At 33.3% G+C, this 17,456-nt stretch overlaps 3 protein-coding genes across 5 annotated transcripts; 1 reads left to right on the top strand and 2 right to left on the bottom strand.

Moving 5' to 3' along the window:
- The first annotated feature begins 3,696 nt into the window (after window positions 1-3,696).
- LOC130805876 (40S ribosomal protein S16-like) lies at window positions 3,697-4,500 on the top strand. Its single transcript, XM_057670694.1, has one exon. It carries the CDS (start codon window positions 3,851-3,853, stop codon window positions 4,295-4,297), a length of 447 nt encoding a protein of 148 aa, XP_057526677.1. The 5' UTR covers window positions 3,697-3,850; the 3' UTR covers window positions 4,298-4,500.
- Window positions 4,501-5,821: 1,321 nt separating this feature from the next.
- Window positions 5,822-10,980, bottom strand: LOC130805874 (uncharacterized). 3 transcript variants are annotated; one of them, XM_057670692.1, is made up of 9 exons: window positions 10,680-10,980; window positions 8,230-8,298; window positions 7,978-8,082; window positions 7,796-7,852; window positions 7,327-7,407; window positions 6,944-6,978; window positions 6,765-6,854; window positions 6,397-6,556; window positions 5,822-6,303 (listed from the first exon to the last, which is right to left on the bottom strand). In XM_057670692.1, the coding sequence occupies exons 1-9, from the start codon at window positions 10,746-10,748 to the stop codon at window positions 6,196-6,198; spliced, it is 774 nt and encodes a 257-aa protein (XP_057526675.1). In that variant the 5' UTR covers window positions 10,749-10,980; the 3' UTR covers window positions 5,822-6,195. The 3 variants fall into 3 exon arrangements, with proteins under 3 accessions (XP_057526675.1, XP_057526674.1, XP_057526676.1); XM_057670691.1 differs by having other exon boundaries at window positions 8,230-8,396; window positions 10,680-10,975; XM_057670693.1 differs by lacking the exon at window positions 10,680-10,980 and adding an exon at window positions 9,764-9,835.
- Window positions 10,981-15,271: 4,291 nt separating this feature from the next.
- LOC130805819 (uncharacterized) lies at window positions 15,272-16,792 on the bottom strand. The gene is made up of 3 exons (XM_057670601.1): window positions 16,487-16,792; window positions 15,584-16,435; window positions 15,272-15,535 (listed from the first exon to the last, which is right to left on the bottom strand). Exons 1-3 carry the CDS (start codon window positions 16,790-16,792, stop codon window positions 15,272-15,274), a joined length of 1,422 nt encoding a protein of 473 aa, XP_057526584.1.
- Window positions 16,793-17,456: the final 664 nt, after the last annotated feature.

Below are 17,456 nucleotides of genomic sequence, written 5' to 3'. Positions count from 1 at the left end.
TAACCCCGAATATACTATGTTATAACCCCAAATATATTATGTTATAACGACAAATATATTATGTTATAACCCCATTACTAGACAATGTTTACTCCCAATTACATCAACCTATGTCAAATGTTCACAATTATAATACCAATTATAATTTGATTATATCCTTAAATATATGAATATATAACCACAAATGCTTATATTACAATTCTCCAAAAATTAGTCATAGTTGTCTTCCTCAACATTACTGTTTTCTACCATTGATGAATCTTAACTTAAAAAAAAATCAGAACAACCACAATAGCTTTTATTACTTTCCCCAAATAGTATATATTGTTGTCTACTTTAACATCACTGTTTTCCACCATTGATAAAACTTTATTTAAAAAAATCTCACAATCGAATTAAAGCATCATTTCTTTCATTGTTAGACAATATTTTCAGTGTGTATAAGATGTGTATGTTCGATGGTTAAAGAAATGATATGAAAAAATCAGAAAACTTTTCATCTTTCAAAACACATAGCAGTTTTTTTCTCTTGAAAATGACACGCGCGTGATTTTTTAAAAACAATGATTTTTTTATTAAATTAAGATATTTTTTAAATATAGTAATGTGGGCTGGACTCTTCTTATGTCTATACTATAGATGGTCTCTCAAGAGAAAGTCTGTTTGTGGGAAGCGAGTGTGTAGTATGTGATTTTTTTAATGAATTAGTGAAAAAATGAAATAGATAAGATAAATTATTAAAAAACGGCACGAAATAAGACGAAAATCAACTTATTTCTAAAAATAAGCGTCTAATTTTCAAACCTGAGGTTTGGTTTTGTTCGCAGTTAGTAACTGCGAACACCATCGAGCATAATGTACTTGTTAGTGACTACGAATAGGATCAATAAAGTCAAACAATCCTGTTCGCAGTTATAACTTCTTTGCTTTTTAAAAAAGTGTAACACCCCGTAAATTATCGAGTTTAAAAATAAATAAAATATAATAAAATAAAGTATAACAAAATAAAATAAATAAGTAATATTGAATTATATTATTTTACATGGTTAATTATAAGAAACGAAGTAAGTTTATTTAACAATAACGCGTTTTATCGCATACGTTGTTATTGCGTAATATTTCTTTTCTGCTTTTAACAAAAAAAAAAAATAGACAATTATATAATTAATTAATTAATTAATTAAAAAAAATGATTAGGGAAGGGGAAGGGTGACCGGTTGTGTGAAGGAATGGGAGGAGTCTTGTAACTCCTCTCATAAGTGTGTATTAAGGCACATTAAGCTCATCCCTTAATTGCCTATTAATCCTTTTGAAAACCATTTGAGTTCTTCACCCTTCTAAGCTTCCAATTGAACAAAAAAAATCAGAAAAATTCTCCCCTTTGGGCTTGTGATTCGGCATTTCAAGAAAAAAAAAATTGTTCTCTTGTTCTTCCATTCAATCTTTTGATCAAAGAGGTAAGTTTAATTGAATTGCTAGTTATAGATTTTATATACAAGGTTTTCAAAGATGAATTACATTTTATGTATGATGATATCCTATGACTTTGAGGAGAATTGAGTATATTTTTATGTAATTTTCTTTAACAATCCTTTAATAAACCTTAATTTTGTTAAAAGGATTAAGTTATGTTCTAGATTTATATTCTTTAACAAAGTTTAAATTTTTTATAAGAATTGAGTTTTGTTGATATTCAAATAAATTTCTTTTATGGTTTAAATTTCTCTAACTAAATTTCAATTTGTTAGAAGAAATTAAGTTGGTATGGATTAAGTTATGTAGTCATCCAAGGGTTTAATAATCCATTAGCAAAATTTGATTTACTTGAAGGATTGTGTTATATTTATATATATGTGTGTCTTGATTTAAAAGGGTGATTCAGTTTTGTAATTCTCTACAAAATTTAATTTGTTAAGAGAATTAACTATTTAATTTAGTTATCATAATTTATGAAATTTCAAGTCTCTTGAAAGATTTTGTGAATGTGACCTTGCAAGAGTTATTTTAGTCATGAGATTTAAAAAGGGTTGATAATGTATATATAAACTAATAATAATAATGAATAAAAAAAAAAATAATAATATATAAATGTAGGCGGCAGCAGCTGTTCCACCTCGTTAGAGGTACCGACTCGGAAACGTTAGTCGTTTTCCGTTGTTTTAAACATCGTTGCGTTAAAAACTCGTTAAACGCTTAAAATAATTAAAAATAGTAAATGGATGTTAGAAATTATGAAATTTGGTACCCAAGGTAATTGACGCGTTCCGAACGCAATGGCGAAGTCGGATTTTTCATTTGAATTTTCTAATCTGTCCGAAATGGCCCTTAAAGTTTCTGGTCAGAATTTGTAATTTGGAACTATTGGGATTTGGATGTAAACAATTAAAAGTTATCAAGTCTTAGTGATATTTTAGAGTATGGAGTGGATTAAATGTGTAAACACGTTCTAATACGCGGTCGTTTTGTGTGTGTTATTTAGGACCTCGATTTATAAAAGGGCAAAATTTCGGTTGTGCTTGAGCAATGTTATTTGCAGCGCGTAAAGGTACACGCTTAGACCATACTGTTTATGTGGTTGTGCAAGGAGTGTTGTTTCATTTCTAATCAAGGCATTGTAAGTCACATAAGGATTAGACTTCTCAAATAATATGAAATAATTAACTGAAAATTGTGAATTTATGTGTTTGTCACTCAAAGGGGTTGACGTTTGGTTATGTTACCCAAAAGAGTTAACGTATTGGTTTGGATTATTATAATTATTGTTCCCATGGCAGTTTTGGATCATTACGGTCACCATGGGGGTATGCATACTTTAGCCTTTGGCGATCCGAACAGGACGGGCAACGTCTTAGGTCGGTGGTTGCCTTGGGATTAGCTCTCCCAAGTGTATTCCACCAAATGGATTGGTTTTATACTTGAACGACCTGAACAGGACGGGCAACGTTACAAGTTGAGATTAATTAATAAAAATGTGTAGAGCTTATGCATGCTAGGATGAACTTTCTGCTTGTATTCAACCTGATTGATATTTGTATGAAGTCTCTGACGTGTATTGATTGTTTCTTTGGAACCTACTGGTGCTGTCTTACGACGACTGGTAGGTTGATTGCAGGTGGGGTCGGGTGTGCGATCTCGACGTAGAAACCGTAATAATCACGACTATGTTTTACCTTTGGTATTAGATTATGAGTAGAAAGAAACTCTGAATTAATGTAACAAAAGAGATAGTTTTCTTTTCGCTTCCGCTGTTTCGATTAGTTTGTTTAGAGGCCTCTAGGCTCTCGAGTTGTACGTTAGAGCTTCCGCTGACTTATTACCTTTCACATTGATTTTGTTTTCTGTTTATCTATATTTCTTTATCGAAGGAACGTTGACGGTCCTAGAGAAAAGTTTTCTCTAGAGTCCAAAAAGTGAATCGGAATTTGTATTTTCATATGGATTTCCGAGTCACTTAAACCGGACCGTTACAAAAAGTCAAGCACCTGTTCGCAGTTACTTTTAGAACCAAATATCAGGTTTGAAAATTAGACACTTACTTTTAGAAATAAGTTGATTTTCGTCTTATTCCCTGATTTTTTTAATAATTTATCTTATCTATTTTAATAATTATGAATTAGTCGGGCTTGGAGAGCGTCTCTTAAGAGACCTACCGAAAGATAAAATTACGGCCCAAAATACAAAAGCGGTCCAAATTCTTCCATCAATTCAAAACCCTAACTCCCGTTTTTACATCCACCATCAACAAAAAAAACCTAATAACCATCCCCATTTTTATCGCCTCCCCCTTAAATTGCTTCATTCGCCGCAAGAGGGAGAGAGAGAGAGATCGAAAAGCTCGAAATCGTTTACAATGGCGACAGACGCACCAACACCATTGAAATCAGTGCAATGTTTCGGTCGTAAGAAGACAGCAGTAGCAGTAACTTACTGCAAAGCTGGTCGGGGTTTAATCAAGATCAATGGAACCCCAATTGAATTGATTCAACCTGAAATTCTCCGTTACAAAGTGTTTGAGCCTATCCTTCTTCTTGGTCGTCAACGCTTCAATGGCGTCGATATGAGGATCCGTGTCAAAGGAGGAGGTCATACATCGCAAATCTACGCTATTCGTCAAAGTATTGCTAAAGCTCTTGTTGCTTATTACCAGAAATTTGTTGATGAACAACAGAAGAAGGAGATAAAGGACATTCTTGTTAGGTATGATCGTACTTTGCTTGTTGCTGATCCTCGTCGTTGTGAGCCGAAGAAGTTTGGTGGTCGCGGTGCTCGTGCTAGATTCCAGAAGTCTTACCGTTGAAGAAGAAGAGAGAGGATTCGCGAAGAAGAAAAAAAAGCCATTTTGTGTTATTTTTGGACCTTTATATTATTTTTGCCTTTTCCGTTTAGGTTTAATTTTATTGGAATTATGAGCCTCTTCTCCGTTTACCGTAATTTATGAAGTTTTAACTTTCGGATTACAAAATTATGATATGATATCTTAGTTGCTTTCTGATGGATCAATGGTGTTATTTTGTGGTGATTTGCATTGTTATTTTCTATTCATTATTCGATTTACATTTGTTGATTGTTCATAATGTGCATAATTAGGAGGAATTAGGTCTTTTATGAAAATTTGAAATTAATTCGCATTGCATATTGAATTATCTTAGTTGTTTTGTGATGTATTAATGGTGTCTCATGGTGATGTTTTACATTATTTCTATGGATTGATTAGTAGTATACATTTATTTCTTAATGCCAATATAGAATTGGGTGATTTATATTTTGTTGAATGATCAGAATGTGTATATGCCTATGGGGGTGATCATTATTTTTCTAGGAAATTTAAAGTTAACAGCAGTTTGTTATTCACCTTTGTAATTAACCTTGATTTTCTTGGGTGCTGTTTGGGGATGTATTTTTGGTGTAATCGTGATTCATGGATAAACAGGGATGATGTGGATTGGTTGTAGTAGAAATTGTAGTTTTATGAACTTGTAATTGGAGTATGAGGAGAGCGTTTATGCTGAAGACTCAAGTAACTTGTTCTCCACCGGAAGTTTGTATGCTTTGTTCATTTTATAGTGGTTTGCTGCATATGTGTGATAGCTGTCGAAGTTATTGAATTTGCTATTGTGTTACCGTCGTGATAGCTGGTACGAGATATTTGAACAGGTTGATTATGTGTTGAATAGCTGCAGGATGGTGATTGACATTAAGCTACATTTAGTGATTCTGTACACTGCAGGCTGTTTTCTGTTGCGATACGGCTCAAAATAGCTGGGGTTTTAGCCTCTAGGGTAGTGCCGGAGTGTCTACGATACTGTGATATGGTTTAGTGTGGTTGTGTTTTACTTTTGTTTTTGGTGTTGCATTCTAGGAAGGGATTGAGGGATTCTTGTGGTAAAGCTGTAAAGGTTAAGGTTATCTCGTGGAGGACGCTTCTTGTTGGGGATATTTTGTTTATGCATATACGGTGATGTTTTGTTGGGGATAGAGATTGAAGAATGGAGTTTTGTTTATTCATTCCATCAAGCGTTCAGTGTTAGATCATTAAAGATTTCTACGTTTGATTCTTTGAACTTATTAGAAGCTTAATTTTACCTTAACTATTTGCGTCGATACGCAAGTTCTTTGTGCAGGGTTTATGCTATGCAAAACCATTAGTATTTCTTTGAGAAGAATTTTGATATGGGATTAGGTAAGAATTTTATGTGGCCTTTTGAAGGTAGGCTTTAGGCTAGCTTTTGTTGAGTACTTGAGCTCGTTTTCACCCTTCTCATGGTGCCAGAACCATACCTTTTTTTATTACACGGTAGACTGAGAGAAATGAAAGACTAAATGAGAATCAAACTCAAAGCTTTATCCGGGTAAAATAGTTTTTGCTCCAATTGAAACAATACCTTATACCGTACTCTAGTGCCAAATTACATCTCAAAACCACCTCTTTCTATCAAATTCTCTAAACAATGAATACAAAATTGTGGTTTTTTGATGTACTAAAAGGTTCAACTGGTGAATCTCTGTACTAAATGAGCCTCCTATCAAATTCTATGATACAAAGTAACATTCATACATAGGTAATACATTCATAGTGCTTGGAGCACATGCCAGGCGGATCATCGAACAATTAAAATCGCCTGCTCCAAGTTCCAGCACTGAAGTTTTGGACCACAGCAGCATAGATGCTCAATGCTCTAACCAAAACATGAAATTTCAGTCATCAGAGTCGGGAAAGATAAGTTTCAAGTCTTCGTTATCTCGATAAACTTGTACGAGTGCAGCAGCTTTGTAAGCGAACATTCCCAACATAGCAGGCACGATCTAACAAAAAATCAGAATTAAGAACGGTCAGGACTTAAATACTTCAAGGTTAAACCCTTGTTGATAAATTACGTTCACGAGACGATGAATTACCTGTAAATCGAAAAGGTCACTAGCAAAGTTCTTGTGAAGTAGAACCCAAAATCCATATATTGCTGCCGGAACTACTAGTCTTGGAGATGATAGAGCAATCCCACTACCCTTAACTGATTTTTCTAGACTGTCACGTAGATCCTCGCTTCGTATCCCAATTCTAGTCGGCAAGACATAGAACAAAAAGGCACAACGAATCAAAACGTTAGTCTACTCAACAAACTCTTTGTTATCGCGTGTAAGGTTGCATACATCAGACCGCTCCAAACCCCGCCAAGTTAGGAGGTTTTGGGGTAATGGAATGTTGTTTAATTTGACAAAGTTGAATCCGAAAAAAACAAGACTAAAAAGTTAAAGATGTAAATTACTTCTTCACTTTCTTTTGACGGAATATCTGTGGAATTGAATCCTGCGAAATGTTATCCACATGCCGGTACAACAATTGCAAATACAAGCAACTACATCAGAGAATTTTATATCAGTAAAAAGGTTACATGTAAACAAGAGTTTTCTAACTAATGTTGAGCTAAAGTTCGTGATAACGTACCTGAATCCAACTCCGGAAGCATAGCTTACAGCTGCCTAAGTGACATCAGAAAGAAAATACATGAGCCACATGCATATTTTAGGTTCAGAAATTTACTGCCTGCTATGTTAAGGGGAGTACTCGAAAACAAATTTATCCTTCGGGTTTAAAAAGTTATATTATAAGCTTTAATTTAAATATATGTTTTAGATTACTTGAATTAGTACGACAAAATGAATATTTTTCAAGTTAACAATTCATATTGCATGTCCGCTAAGTGAGTCATAACACAGCGAGGTGCCGCGTTTGCGACATCGCGACCTTTACTGCAATCGCAACATCCGTAATTTTCATTTTCATTTGCATGAATATTGGCTCACATTTATTTTTCTTTCTTAATCTACCTGGATTGAGAAGGTCAGCAAGCAATATCCAGTACAGGCGGCTCCAATTCCAAGTGTCATGAACAATAGCTCTCTCTTTAGCTGAAAAGAAGCAATCACACTAACATCAGCAGTACATTTGAACAACCAACTATGAAAACGAGGGCACAAAATCATGAAATAATTCAACAGAAGTAAGATCATACTCGTGTCCCCTTGAGTTTGCTACCGAGGGGATGGGCACGTGTGTTTAGGAGTAGTTTACTCGATGGTAGAATAAGACAAATAATTGGATTGTGCGGATGATCTTAAAAGAGGAAAAATGTATGGATGAGAATCAAAGAAAATGGTGCCGACAATTTCTAAAGAAATGTATCTAATAAGGTGGAACAAACAAAAATTGGAAATGTGGCAAACTCAAAGGGTTAATTCATTGTTTTGGGCATCATGTTGCGGAGAAAGAGCGGAAAACACAAGTTAAGAGCCTTACAGCGTCGTATCTGAGGAAGTTGAGTCTCTTTCTTCTTTCTCTATCATCCTGTATTTCCTATTATCAAACCTCGAGTCAATAAATCCTCTAATTGCCATCAATAACTCGATAAAGCCTACAAGTAAAGAGAGATGGGAAAAATCAGAAAATAAGAGCTAGAATGCAACGCATTTCAAACACACCTTGTTGGTTGGTTTCCGATTGATTGGTGCCGAAGTTTCACCCATCAACCATTCTTGAGTTGATGTCAATTTTAGAAACCCTTCATCGGGCTCACCAGTCAAAGCCTGAAAGTATGATCGAAAGTATAATGATGTTGCTTCTATCAAGAAAAACGTTCGCATCAAAAGTTTTTTCAAAAAATTTTGGATTTTTAAGTTGAAGCTGATCATAATCGTCTAGGAAGACATGGGAAATTAAGGAACGAGTAATACCTCCTCGGTTGATTTTGAAATTCCATCGAGATCAGCTGGAACATCATCAATGAATCCCATTACTCCCTTCTGGAAAATAATATCAGAGTATTTTGTTATAAAATCTCCGTTTAACAGTCTATCCCGGAAAAATTCTCGTAAAACATCTTCCTCAACACGTTCACTAGCTGGAGACGATAATCAAAGAAAATAAGCACACATATATAGTAGAACATCTCTAGTCAGTATAATTTTGAAGTATGCGCAGTCTGAGCATAGCTGAATATTGTTAAATTTAGGGAATTCTACGTGGTGACTCTAAGTTTTTAGCTTTTTCACGTGGAAGTTTTAAATCGGCAAGGTGACCTTGAGCTTTCAACTTTACCATGTGGTAGATAAAATATTAAATTTTTTGTTAAATTAAGTACTTATCTAGACTGGATTCAAAATATGCGGTCAATTAAAGAGATCGCGGCGTTTGGTTTTTGAAAAAAATGTCAATACATGAGGTAAAAATAGTGTAAAGTTAGCAAAAAAAAAAATTCCCTTTTGTCTACCATATGGAAAAGTTGAAAGCTTGTAAAGTCACCCAAGACTTGGTTTTCAATCCCATTCACGGTTCACCACAAAGACTAAAGTGGACTCTCGATCTTTCAAGTGACGTGTCTGTAGTAGTGTTTCTGAAGGCTTGTAAAGTCGCCCATTTCAAGGACGTTTGGGATAAGGGACTATAAAATCCACAAGCAGAGCTACTGAATCATGCTACAAGTTAGGCTACATGGGCATTTTAGAGGCTCAAATTTTCTGTTCAAAACCCACAAGTCACTTGCAGCTTTGTAACCACAAAATTCCATAGGGTTCCCATTTAAAAGCTTTCATACTCAGCCACCATAACTGAAAGCTTCTAAACATGTGAGCAAATCAAACTAACTACATAAAAGTAAGTAGAACTCCGGGAAAAAAACACACTTCAGGATATCGCTTATTGGAAATACTTCAAATGTAAGGAAGATCACATCACTAAAAGTGCTTGGTGGGTAATTCTCCCACTAACATATAGTTTTGGAAAAGAGTGAACCTCATCAAGTGTGTATACAAGTCAATCCTCATTACCCGTGACCCGTGGGTGTGTCCACACGAGTAGGCCCACGGGTTGATTATGTGAAAGACTGTCACGGCCTAACACCTCTATATGGCAATGGAATCACATATTTGCATGTAGATTACTTCGACATTTCTGAAGTTTGTCTATAACAAGCTGAGATTTGATACATTGATATTAAAGGGCAAACTGATCTTACATCAACAAAAGAACTTAAAATACAGAATCTTGCTATACATAAGCAATGCAATTCCTCCATTTCCTACTAACCTTCACACTTAACATTTCTTTCCGTTCCATAATATTACTCTTTTAACACTCTAAATGTATCTAGGAAGCTTTGCTACTCAAATTCTGACACTCAGACATGGGTTGGTCAGTTAGACACTTCATTTAGGACCAAAAATATTCTATTTCTCAAAATTTAGCCAAGTCATACACTCAGACACGTACCAATATCAGATACGAGTTCCCAAGTCCGGATAAACGAGCAGGGTAGTGTCTTTTCATTATACCTCAACCTTCTTTCTTCCATTCTTTCCCTTTTTCTCCATTCTTCTAAGCCCCATATTCTAAAGTAACTGTTAATAAGCTTGCAGAATCAAGAAAATGATATCATTCTAATAAACATACAATAGATGACTCACAAATCAACAAAACCCAATTAGCTAAGTCACACTACAACAATCCCACAATCACATATTCAATAAAAATTCTTACTTTACTGATTGTGAGAGACCTCAAAACAAGGACCCAATTCTAACTTTTTTTAATTTGTATTAGTTGGGCAAGTGCGTCTTACAGTGAGACAGTCTCGACCCTCATATAATTTGTGAAATTCTTAACATCTCCAAAAGAAATGTCATCTTGGCACTAAATTTCAAAACCCCAAAAGCCTAATACACAAAAAGTCACATTGCAATGTTCTAAGTTTCAACTCTCATACAACAATTTGTGAAATTCTTAACATCTCCAAAAAAAAAAAGTCATCTTGGAACTAAATTTCAAAACCCCAAAAGCCTAATACACAAAAAGTCACATTACAATGTTCAAAGTTTCTACTGTCTTACAACAATTTGTAAAATTTTTAACATCTCCAAAAAAAATGTCATCTTGGCACTAAATTTCAGAACCCCAAAAGCCTAATACACAAAAAGTCACATTATAATGTTCAAAGTTTCAATTCTAATACAACAATTTGTGAAATTCTTAACATCTCCAGAAAAAAAATCATATTGGCACTAAATTTCCAAACCCCAAAAGCCTAATACACAAAAAGTCACAATACAATGTTCAAATAGCAGAAAATCAAAACATAAAGAAGTAAAATTCATCATTAAAAGCTAAAACTGGAATTGATAGAAAGTACCAGAAGAAGAAGGGGATTTGAGGACTGAAACAGTGAGGTTTCTGTGTGGTGTATAAACAAATGGGTCATGAACTGAAATGGATTTGGGGAACAGAATGCAGTGATTTGGATTAGAAATTGTAGTGAATGAAAAATTTCTCATAAAAACTGGGCAGCTTATTCTTGATAAACTACCCATTTTGTGGGTTTGTATGAGTGGATGAATAATGGCAATTGGCAGGATATTGTATTTATTGTGCTTTTTCTGGATAGTTTTTCTTGTGCTACTGAATTGACTACTCTAAATTGTATTTCTTGGTTTGTTCACAAATATCTCCTTTTTTTTCAACAAGAGGGAATTCAACTTATACAGAAATAAAGAAGAAAAGTGGAAAAAATACAATTACTTTTTTTAAAGAAAAATGATATTGATAATCTAATTTTTCGTTTGTTCGTCGTGAATAATTTTATCTTTAAATTATGGATATTAACTTTTCAGCACGTTTGGTAAATGACTTTAGTATCAATTTTTAGTAGTTTGGTCCAACAAACAACTAAAAAAGTGCTTGATATATGACTTTTAAATCACCTATGATGCTCGCTTTTTAGCTAAAACATTCATATTTTCTCTAATAATAACAATTAATTTTTATGCCTAAAATACCCTTTGAATTAATACTTTGCAAACACTAATAGAATTAGCTTTCAAGCTATCATTTTCTAATGTGTTCAAATAAACAATCACTTTTTACAAATACATATTAATATTTACACAACTAGTATTTTACTAAGCACATTTACTTTAATTAATAATTCTAACCATAAATCGTGACAATTAACTACTAGTTTACCTTTAACAATGGAAAAAAGTGTCAAAATACACAAAAAATCCTTGATTAATTAAACCCACATATACATATTTATAATCAAAATAAGATATACTCCATAATTCCTAGTTCTTCATCAATTTCTAGTTATCTTTATGATGGCCTTTGTGATTATGGAGATTTATGTTCGTGTTCTTTACATGGCCGACCACATTCATACTCAAATGAGATTTTAAAGTAGTCTAAGAAAGAACTTGAGGCCTATCAAAAATCCATCGAAGATGACACATGTTCACAGTATCGCGACACTATATCTTCTGAGCCTATTTCTTATTCATACCTTAATGGAAAAGAACCCCCTTTGAAGATTGTTAATTTTGTGTATGATTCTCCTACTAAAATGACTCGTTCAAGTCCTTCTGTTGAAGAAGACCCAAATTTGGTGGTTTCTGATACTCCTGAAGAAGTACTTGTTGCTAGGGCAAAAAAAACCCTAAGAAACGTTGTTGATGATTGTAAGGATATTTTGTTTATGTTTGTTAATTTCATAGCTGAGAACAATCAGAATTTTGGGCTTTAGGATGTCATTTGATCTTTGGGTGAATACTGGAAATTGTTTACTGTTAGACGTGTAGCAGGAGCGGCACTCTCGATACATTATTAACATTAATAATTATACTTAAGATAAATAATGCGGAAGTGTAAAACGCCGAACTGCTAAAAACCATTTGAACTAAAATCGTTCAAAACATAAGTAAAAAAAATATCTTACAACTGAGAAAATATAAAATAAGGTTTACTTAAATACGATAAAAAAAACATAAGTACAATATAGTCATCAAGTAAAATCATTGAAGCTAAGTCCTTGATAGAATAATTAAAGTTGCGGCCTGGATCGAAACCTGAGCTAAATTTTCCTGCAAAATACTGTTATCCATAATACGGATGACAGCCGATTAATCGGTCAGCGATAAAGCCGAGTACAATTTTCTCAACAAGCTTATGATGCGATAGTTAAATCATGCTTACAAAATAATCATCAAGCATAATATAGAAGGTTATTACTCATTATTGACCTTTACTAAGCCATTAAGTTACATTCTCAATACTTGCAGAAGTTTATTACTGCTACTAAATACTTGGTAACCTTAATGCTTATTTAATCAAGTTCAATTAAGCCTCATAGCTTTACCATCATAGCACATCACAAGTTCACAACAATAATGACAACTGATATATGTAAGGGTCTGGTTAGGTGAGGACCGTAGTCCTAAACCCTAACTGTGGTGGGAGTCGTCACTCCTCTCAATACTGTTATGCTCGAGACTTCACAGGATGGGTTTTTCTCGGACCCCCTGTCTGACACAGCATTTTACGTGCCGGCTAACACGGACGTCGGGATTTTACATGCCGGTCCATGGTTCGACGTTACCTTACTATCAGAGTCATACAATCAATATCATGCAATATCAAACAAGACTCTAAACCGAAATAGTTTACATTCTTATAAGTCAAACTTCCACTAGTCAAAATTTTGACAATTCTACCCTTTTAATAGAATCAAATTACTAGTATCTAATAAATTAATATTAATTAAATAACAGATTTTCGTAGCTATACTAAGATTCCTGAGGCTAAACTAAGTCATTATTATGTCATAAATAATCATAACAGTCAAGGGTAATATTTCTAAGTACTTAATAACGTATTTTATCAAATAATCAGTAAAATAGTAAAACGAATCTATCATAACTATAAAAAAACATAATCTGACAAGTTATTAAGGGTCTAAAATCTAAATGAAATGAGTTTTCAAAAAAAAACAACGCTAAGCATTTTAACAAATTTGTTTGACTATTTTACCAATAAATCGATTAAAAATTTATCAAAACACCAAGTTGATATGGAATCATTTTAAACACATAAGTTTATTTAACTAGTAAAACTCATATATATTTATATTATCATATTAATCAAAAATTTCCATATATATGACTTTTTTTTCGAGTGTACCAAAAATATTATTGTTTTGACGAAAATATCACTAAACTAGATATGAATTTAATATTACCATGTAAAGTTTAAATGACTAAAATAAAATCATGTTGATCATACTTTTATATTATCGAGTAACCATAAATAAATATCACATAACGAGAGAGTTAAGAAAATGTGTACCATTTTCCTCTAAAGGTGGTGCTAAACCAAGTAAGAGAATAATAATAGGAAAATAAGGACTTAAAGAAGTAGCTCCAAAAGAGAAAGTCTTCAAGGCTCCAAGCTTCAAAGAAGTAGATCTTCAATTACCCAAAAGAAAATGATATCCAAGCTCCAAAAGATAATACTTGACTTTTCCAAAAGTTGATGATTATTGGCTTAAGAGGTGATAAGATCAAGCTTTATCTTCATTTGATTCTTAAACAAATAAAAAGGGTATAAAGTTAGTAAGATGTTAATGAAGTGAAGATATAAGAAAGAATGGTAGAAAGATTTGATGATGGGGGTGCAAGTGATCTCATGGCTAAGGAGGGGTATTTATAATGGATTTTGGGCAACTTTTTAGTTCATAAGATTGTATGAAAAAGAAGGTTAACTTGTGTAAGTGATTTAGAGTGTGTAAGTGAATGTGTAAGAGTTGGAGTGTGTAAGTGGATGTGTAAGAGTTTGGAGTGTAGAAGAAGGTTAACTTGTGTAAGGAAATGGTGATAGCTTGTGTAAGTGATGAACATTATGGATTGATGTAGAAAGGATTTTGGTTCATCAAATTTTTGTTCTAGTTTATACTAGTGAAATGTTTTAGATTAATGGGAAAGTATGATTAAGGTTTGATCATAAAAATATGATAGTTTACTTAGAAAATTTTGGTTAAAACTATACTTAAAGTTAATAAGAAAAATATAGTTAATTTTTAGGTATAAAATAATTAAATCAAAGTTGTAAGGTTAAAATGATAAGTAGTAAAGTTAGTTTAAGGAAACGAAATTGAAACGTAACGTTTTAATAAAATCGTAAATATAGTATTAAAATTTTACTTTTCATAGTAATAAAATGATATTTTATTGCTTATAAAGAAATTACAAAATCGGAATAAGGTTTAGGAATTAAAGGTGATTTGAATTAGATAAACCAAAGGATTAGGAATTCAAAAAGAAATTTCGGAATAATTAATCGGAAGATTAAGATTGAAAATTTTGAGCCTGTTACAGGACGAATTTGGGTTTTTCTGATTTTTTGGCTTGTTCTTGTTTGATGTTCATAGTTGTTTCTGTTTTGATGTTGAAGCCCCAATGATATTTTGATGATTTGGTTCTGTTTTGATGTTCATAGCCGAGAACATTCTGATTTTTTGATGATTTGGTTCTATTTTGATGTTCATAGCTGAGAACATTCTGATTTTTTGATGATTTGATTCTGTTTTGATGTTGAAGCCCCAATGATGATTTGTTATCATGAGTTCTTATAAATTTCATATTCTGAAAAATGACTTTAAATTCCTAGTTGAGTAGCTTTTGTTAAACGTCTAAAGTCACTGTGTTATATGCATGTTCGGTGGCATTCATTCATTTTTTATGATTGTTTATATTTTGAGAGGATTAACAACCTCTATGATGAAACAGGGGGATTTTTGTTTACTGATAACACTAATAAAATGAAGCCATTAAAAAACATGTACATTAACCTTTGATTTCAAATTTGTTTTGCAAAATGTTGCTCCTAAGATTGTTAAAAAAAGATTTCTAATGATGATTTTTCATAACATAACTAAGGGGCGTTGTTCAAAAAATTTCATCCTTGTGTCTCCTCGATTGCTTGATCATATGCTTCTTGTATTGTATTGGATGATTGTGTCACATCTTTATTCTCTGCTACTGTTTGTGATGCTTGCTGATTTCTGTTTTGATTCACAAAAGCAACAGCTTCCCTAAGTAGCTGTGTCAGAATTCGAACTTGAATTCTAAGCTTCCCATTATCTTCTTCAACTTTTTTACCAAAATGAGGTTGGACGTAGTCATTACATCCCTTAACCTTCAATATCTCATTTAAGTGGTGCTGCAATTAAATCCAGACATTTGTTAATGTCTTTGGATGAAGTTCAACATATGCATCGTCAATTGCACTAATCAACTCTGTCATATTCTTTGGCATTTTCTTATGCATTAATGATTGAATGCTTCTAAAGAAACCCAAGTCCAAGATGATACAATCTGGACTATTAGGGGATTGTTGTGTAAGAATGAAGGTTAACCCACCTTGCTTGTTGTGATGTTTCCATATTGGATCTTCATTTGTAATGTGCACTCTTGCATTGTCTTGTTGAATGAAAATGATTGAAGGGCCTTCATTTGGCCACTTTCTTAGTATTGTCGGAATGAGATTTTGGATGAGCATGTTTCTATAAACTTCTTGAGTGACCAATTCTGTTGGCTTAATTTCAATTGACCCCCTAGGCCTATTCTTCGAGTCCCTCACGGCTGCAACCCTGTTAATAAAGGGGAAAATTCCTATTTTCCTATCAAACGTGCATTGACCGTGTGGACTCCATCTTGGCCTAGCAACCGCCCCTAGGAACATGGCCTTCGGTATAAACTTAGATGACTTTGCTGCCCTATACGAGATCTTCTCTTTGTGTGCAAGGGAAACTCTTTGAGTTTTTTTGGTCAAATAAAACCATTTCTCATCGATGTGAATGAAATCAAACATTCCCTTGTATATTTGATGTCTTTGAATGCTATCTTCTTGGATGACACTCATAATCCACTCCACCCTTCTCAATTTATTGGCATCGGTTAAAGCCGGGTGAAGAGGATTTGAATGTACCTTAATTTTACCTCTTTTAATTAACCTCCAAACGGTCGATGGTGCCAAGTCTAAACAACTTGCAACATCTCTTATACTTGTACGTTCCCCCATCGGTGTAGATTCTAGAATGTTTGGAGGCACCACAACTCTCTTCCTTCCACAGTTTTTGTATTTTGAATTAACAATGTATGGTTTGTTTACTTCTTTTGATTGTATTGCCCTTTTCCATAAATTTCTTATGGTTCTATGATGATAACCAAATTTTTCTGCAATTCTTTGAAATGTTCCATAAGGTAATGAGTCGGTTGTTCGCATTGAGATCATATCTTGAAATATTAAATGCCTCATCTCACTACTGAGCCTTGGCTTATGATGATTGTGTTCTTCTTCTTGTTGCTCAACCATGTCTGTCGGTTCTTTCTCTGATTCTAAGCTTGATTGAGGATCATATTGGCTTGATCCATAATACCATGCCCCCTCGATTTCGTCCTCACTTCCTGAAGCCATGGATAAGGCTGTGATGCGGTGTGCAATACTTGCTTATACTTGGTGGGTCATTGGTTACTGTTTCTGTTGAATTCTTTTGAGCTGTTTTGGTGTTTTGGGATTTCAGCAGATAATATGAAGGATTTTTTTGATGATGATTCTGATTAAAGTTGAGCAATATGGAAGCACATTTGAAGATGATTGTGATTATAGTTTACCAACTTAAATACTCTCAAAACAAAATTTGAAAGATTTTTTTGATGATTATACTTGTAATCTTTGATTAAATTGATTTAATGTATAAATCCATGTACTTAAAAATTGCATAATGCAATTGTTTGTTCATGGATAAGTAAGTTGTATTCCATTTTAAATTTTGCCATTTTCCCTCCTTTTTTAGAAAACGCGCCAAAACTTTCCTAATTTGGAAAATTTAATGGTATGTTACTCCAAGTGTATTTGTAAGGTTCTCTCTCATCAATTAAATGCAATCATTTTTTTGTTCTTTAAATTTTGGTTTATTTTAATTTTCTCTCTCATACTTTTAATACAATCATTACTTTACACTAATATCTAATTAAAATAATACTCACTACAATAAAAGATTTTGTTTTTCTTAATAAGTGTGAAAAACCCAAATTGAACAAACTTAAAAGAACGGAGGGAGTACTATCTCTATTTCACT

Source organism: Amaranthus tricolor, chromosome 2 (assembly GCF_026212465.1).
Source record: "Amaranthus tricolor cultivar Red isolate AtriRed21 chromosome 2, ASM2621246v1, whole genome shotgun sequence".
In the NCBI taxonomy this organism is placed as follows: domain Eukaryota; kingdom Viridiplantae; phylum Streptophyta; class Magnoliopsida; order Caryophyllales; family Amaranthaceae; genus Amaranthus; species Amaranthus tricolor.
Note: the sequence above shows the minus strand (reverse complement) of the source record. Positions and strands in the feature narration are given on the sequence as shown.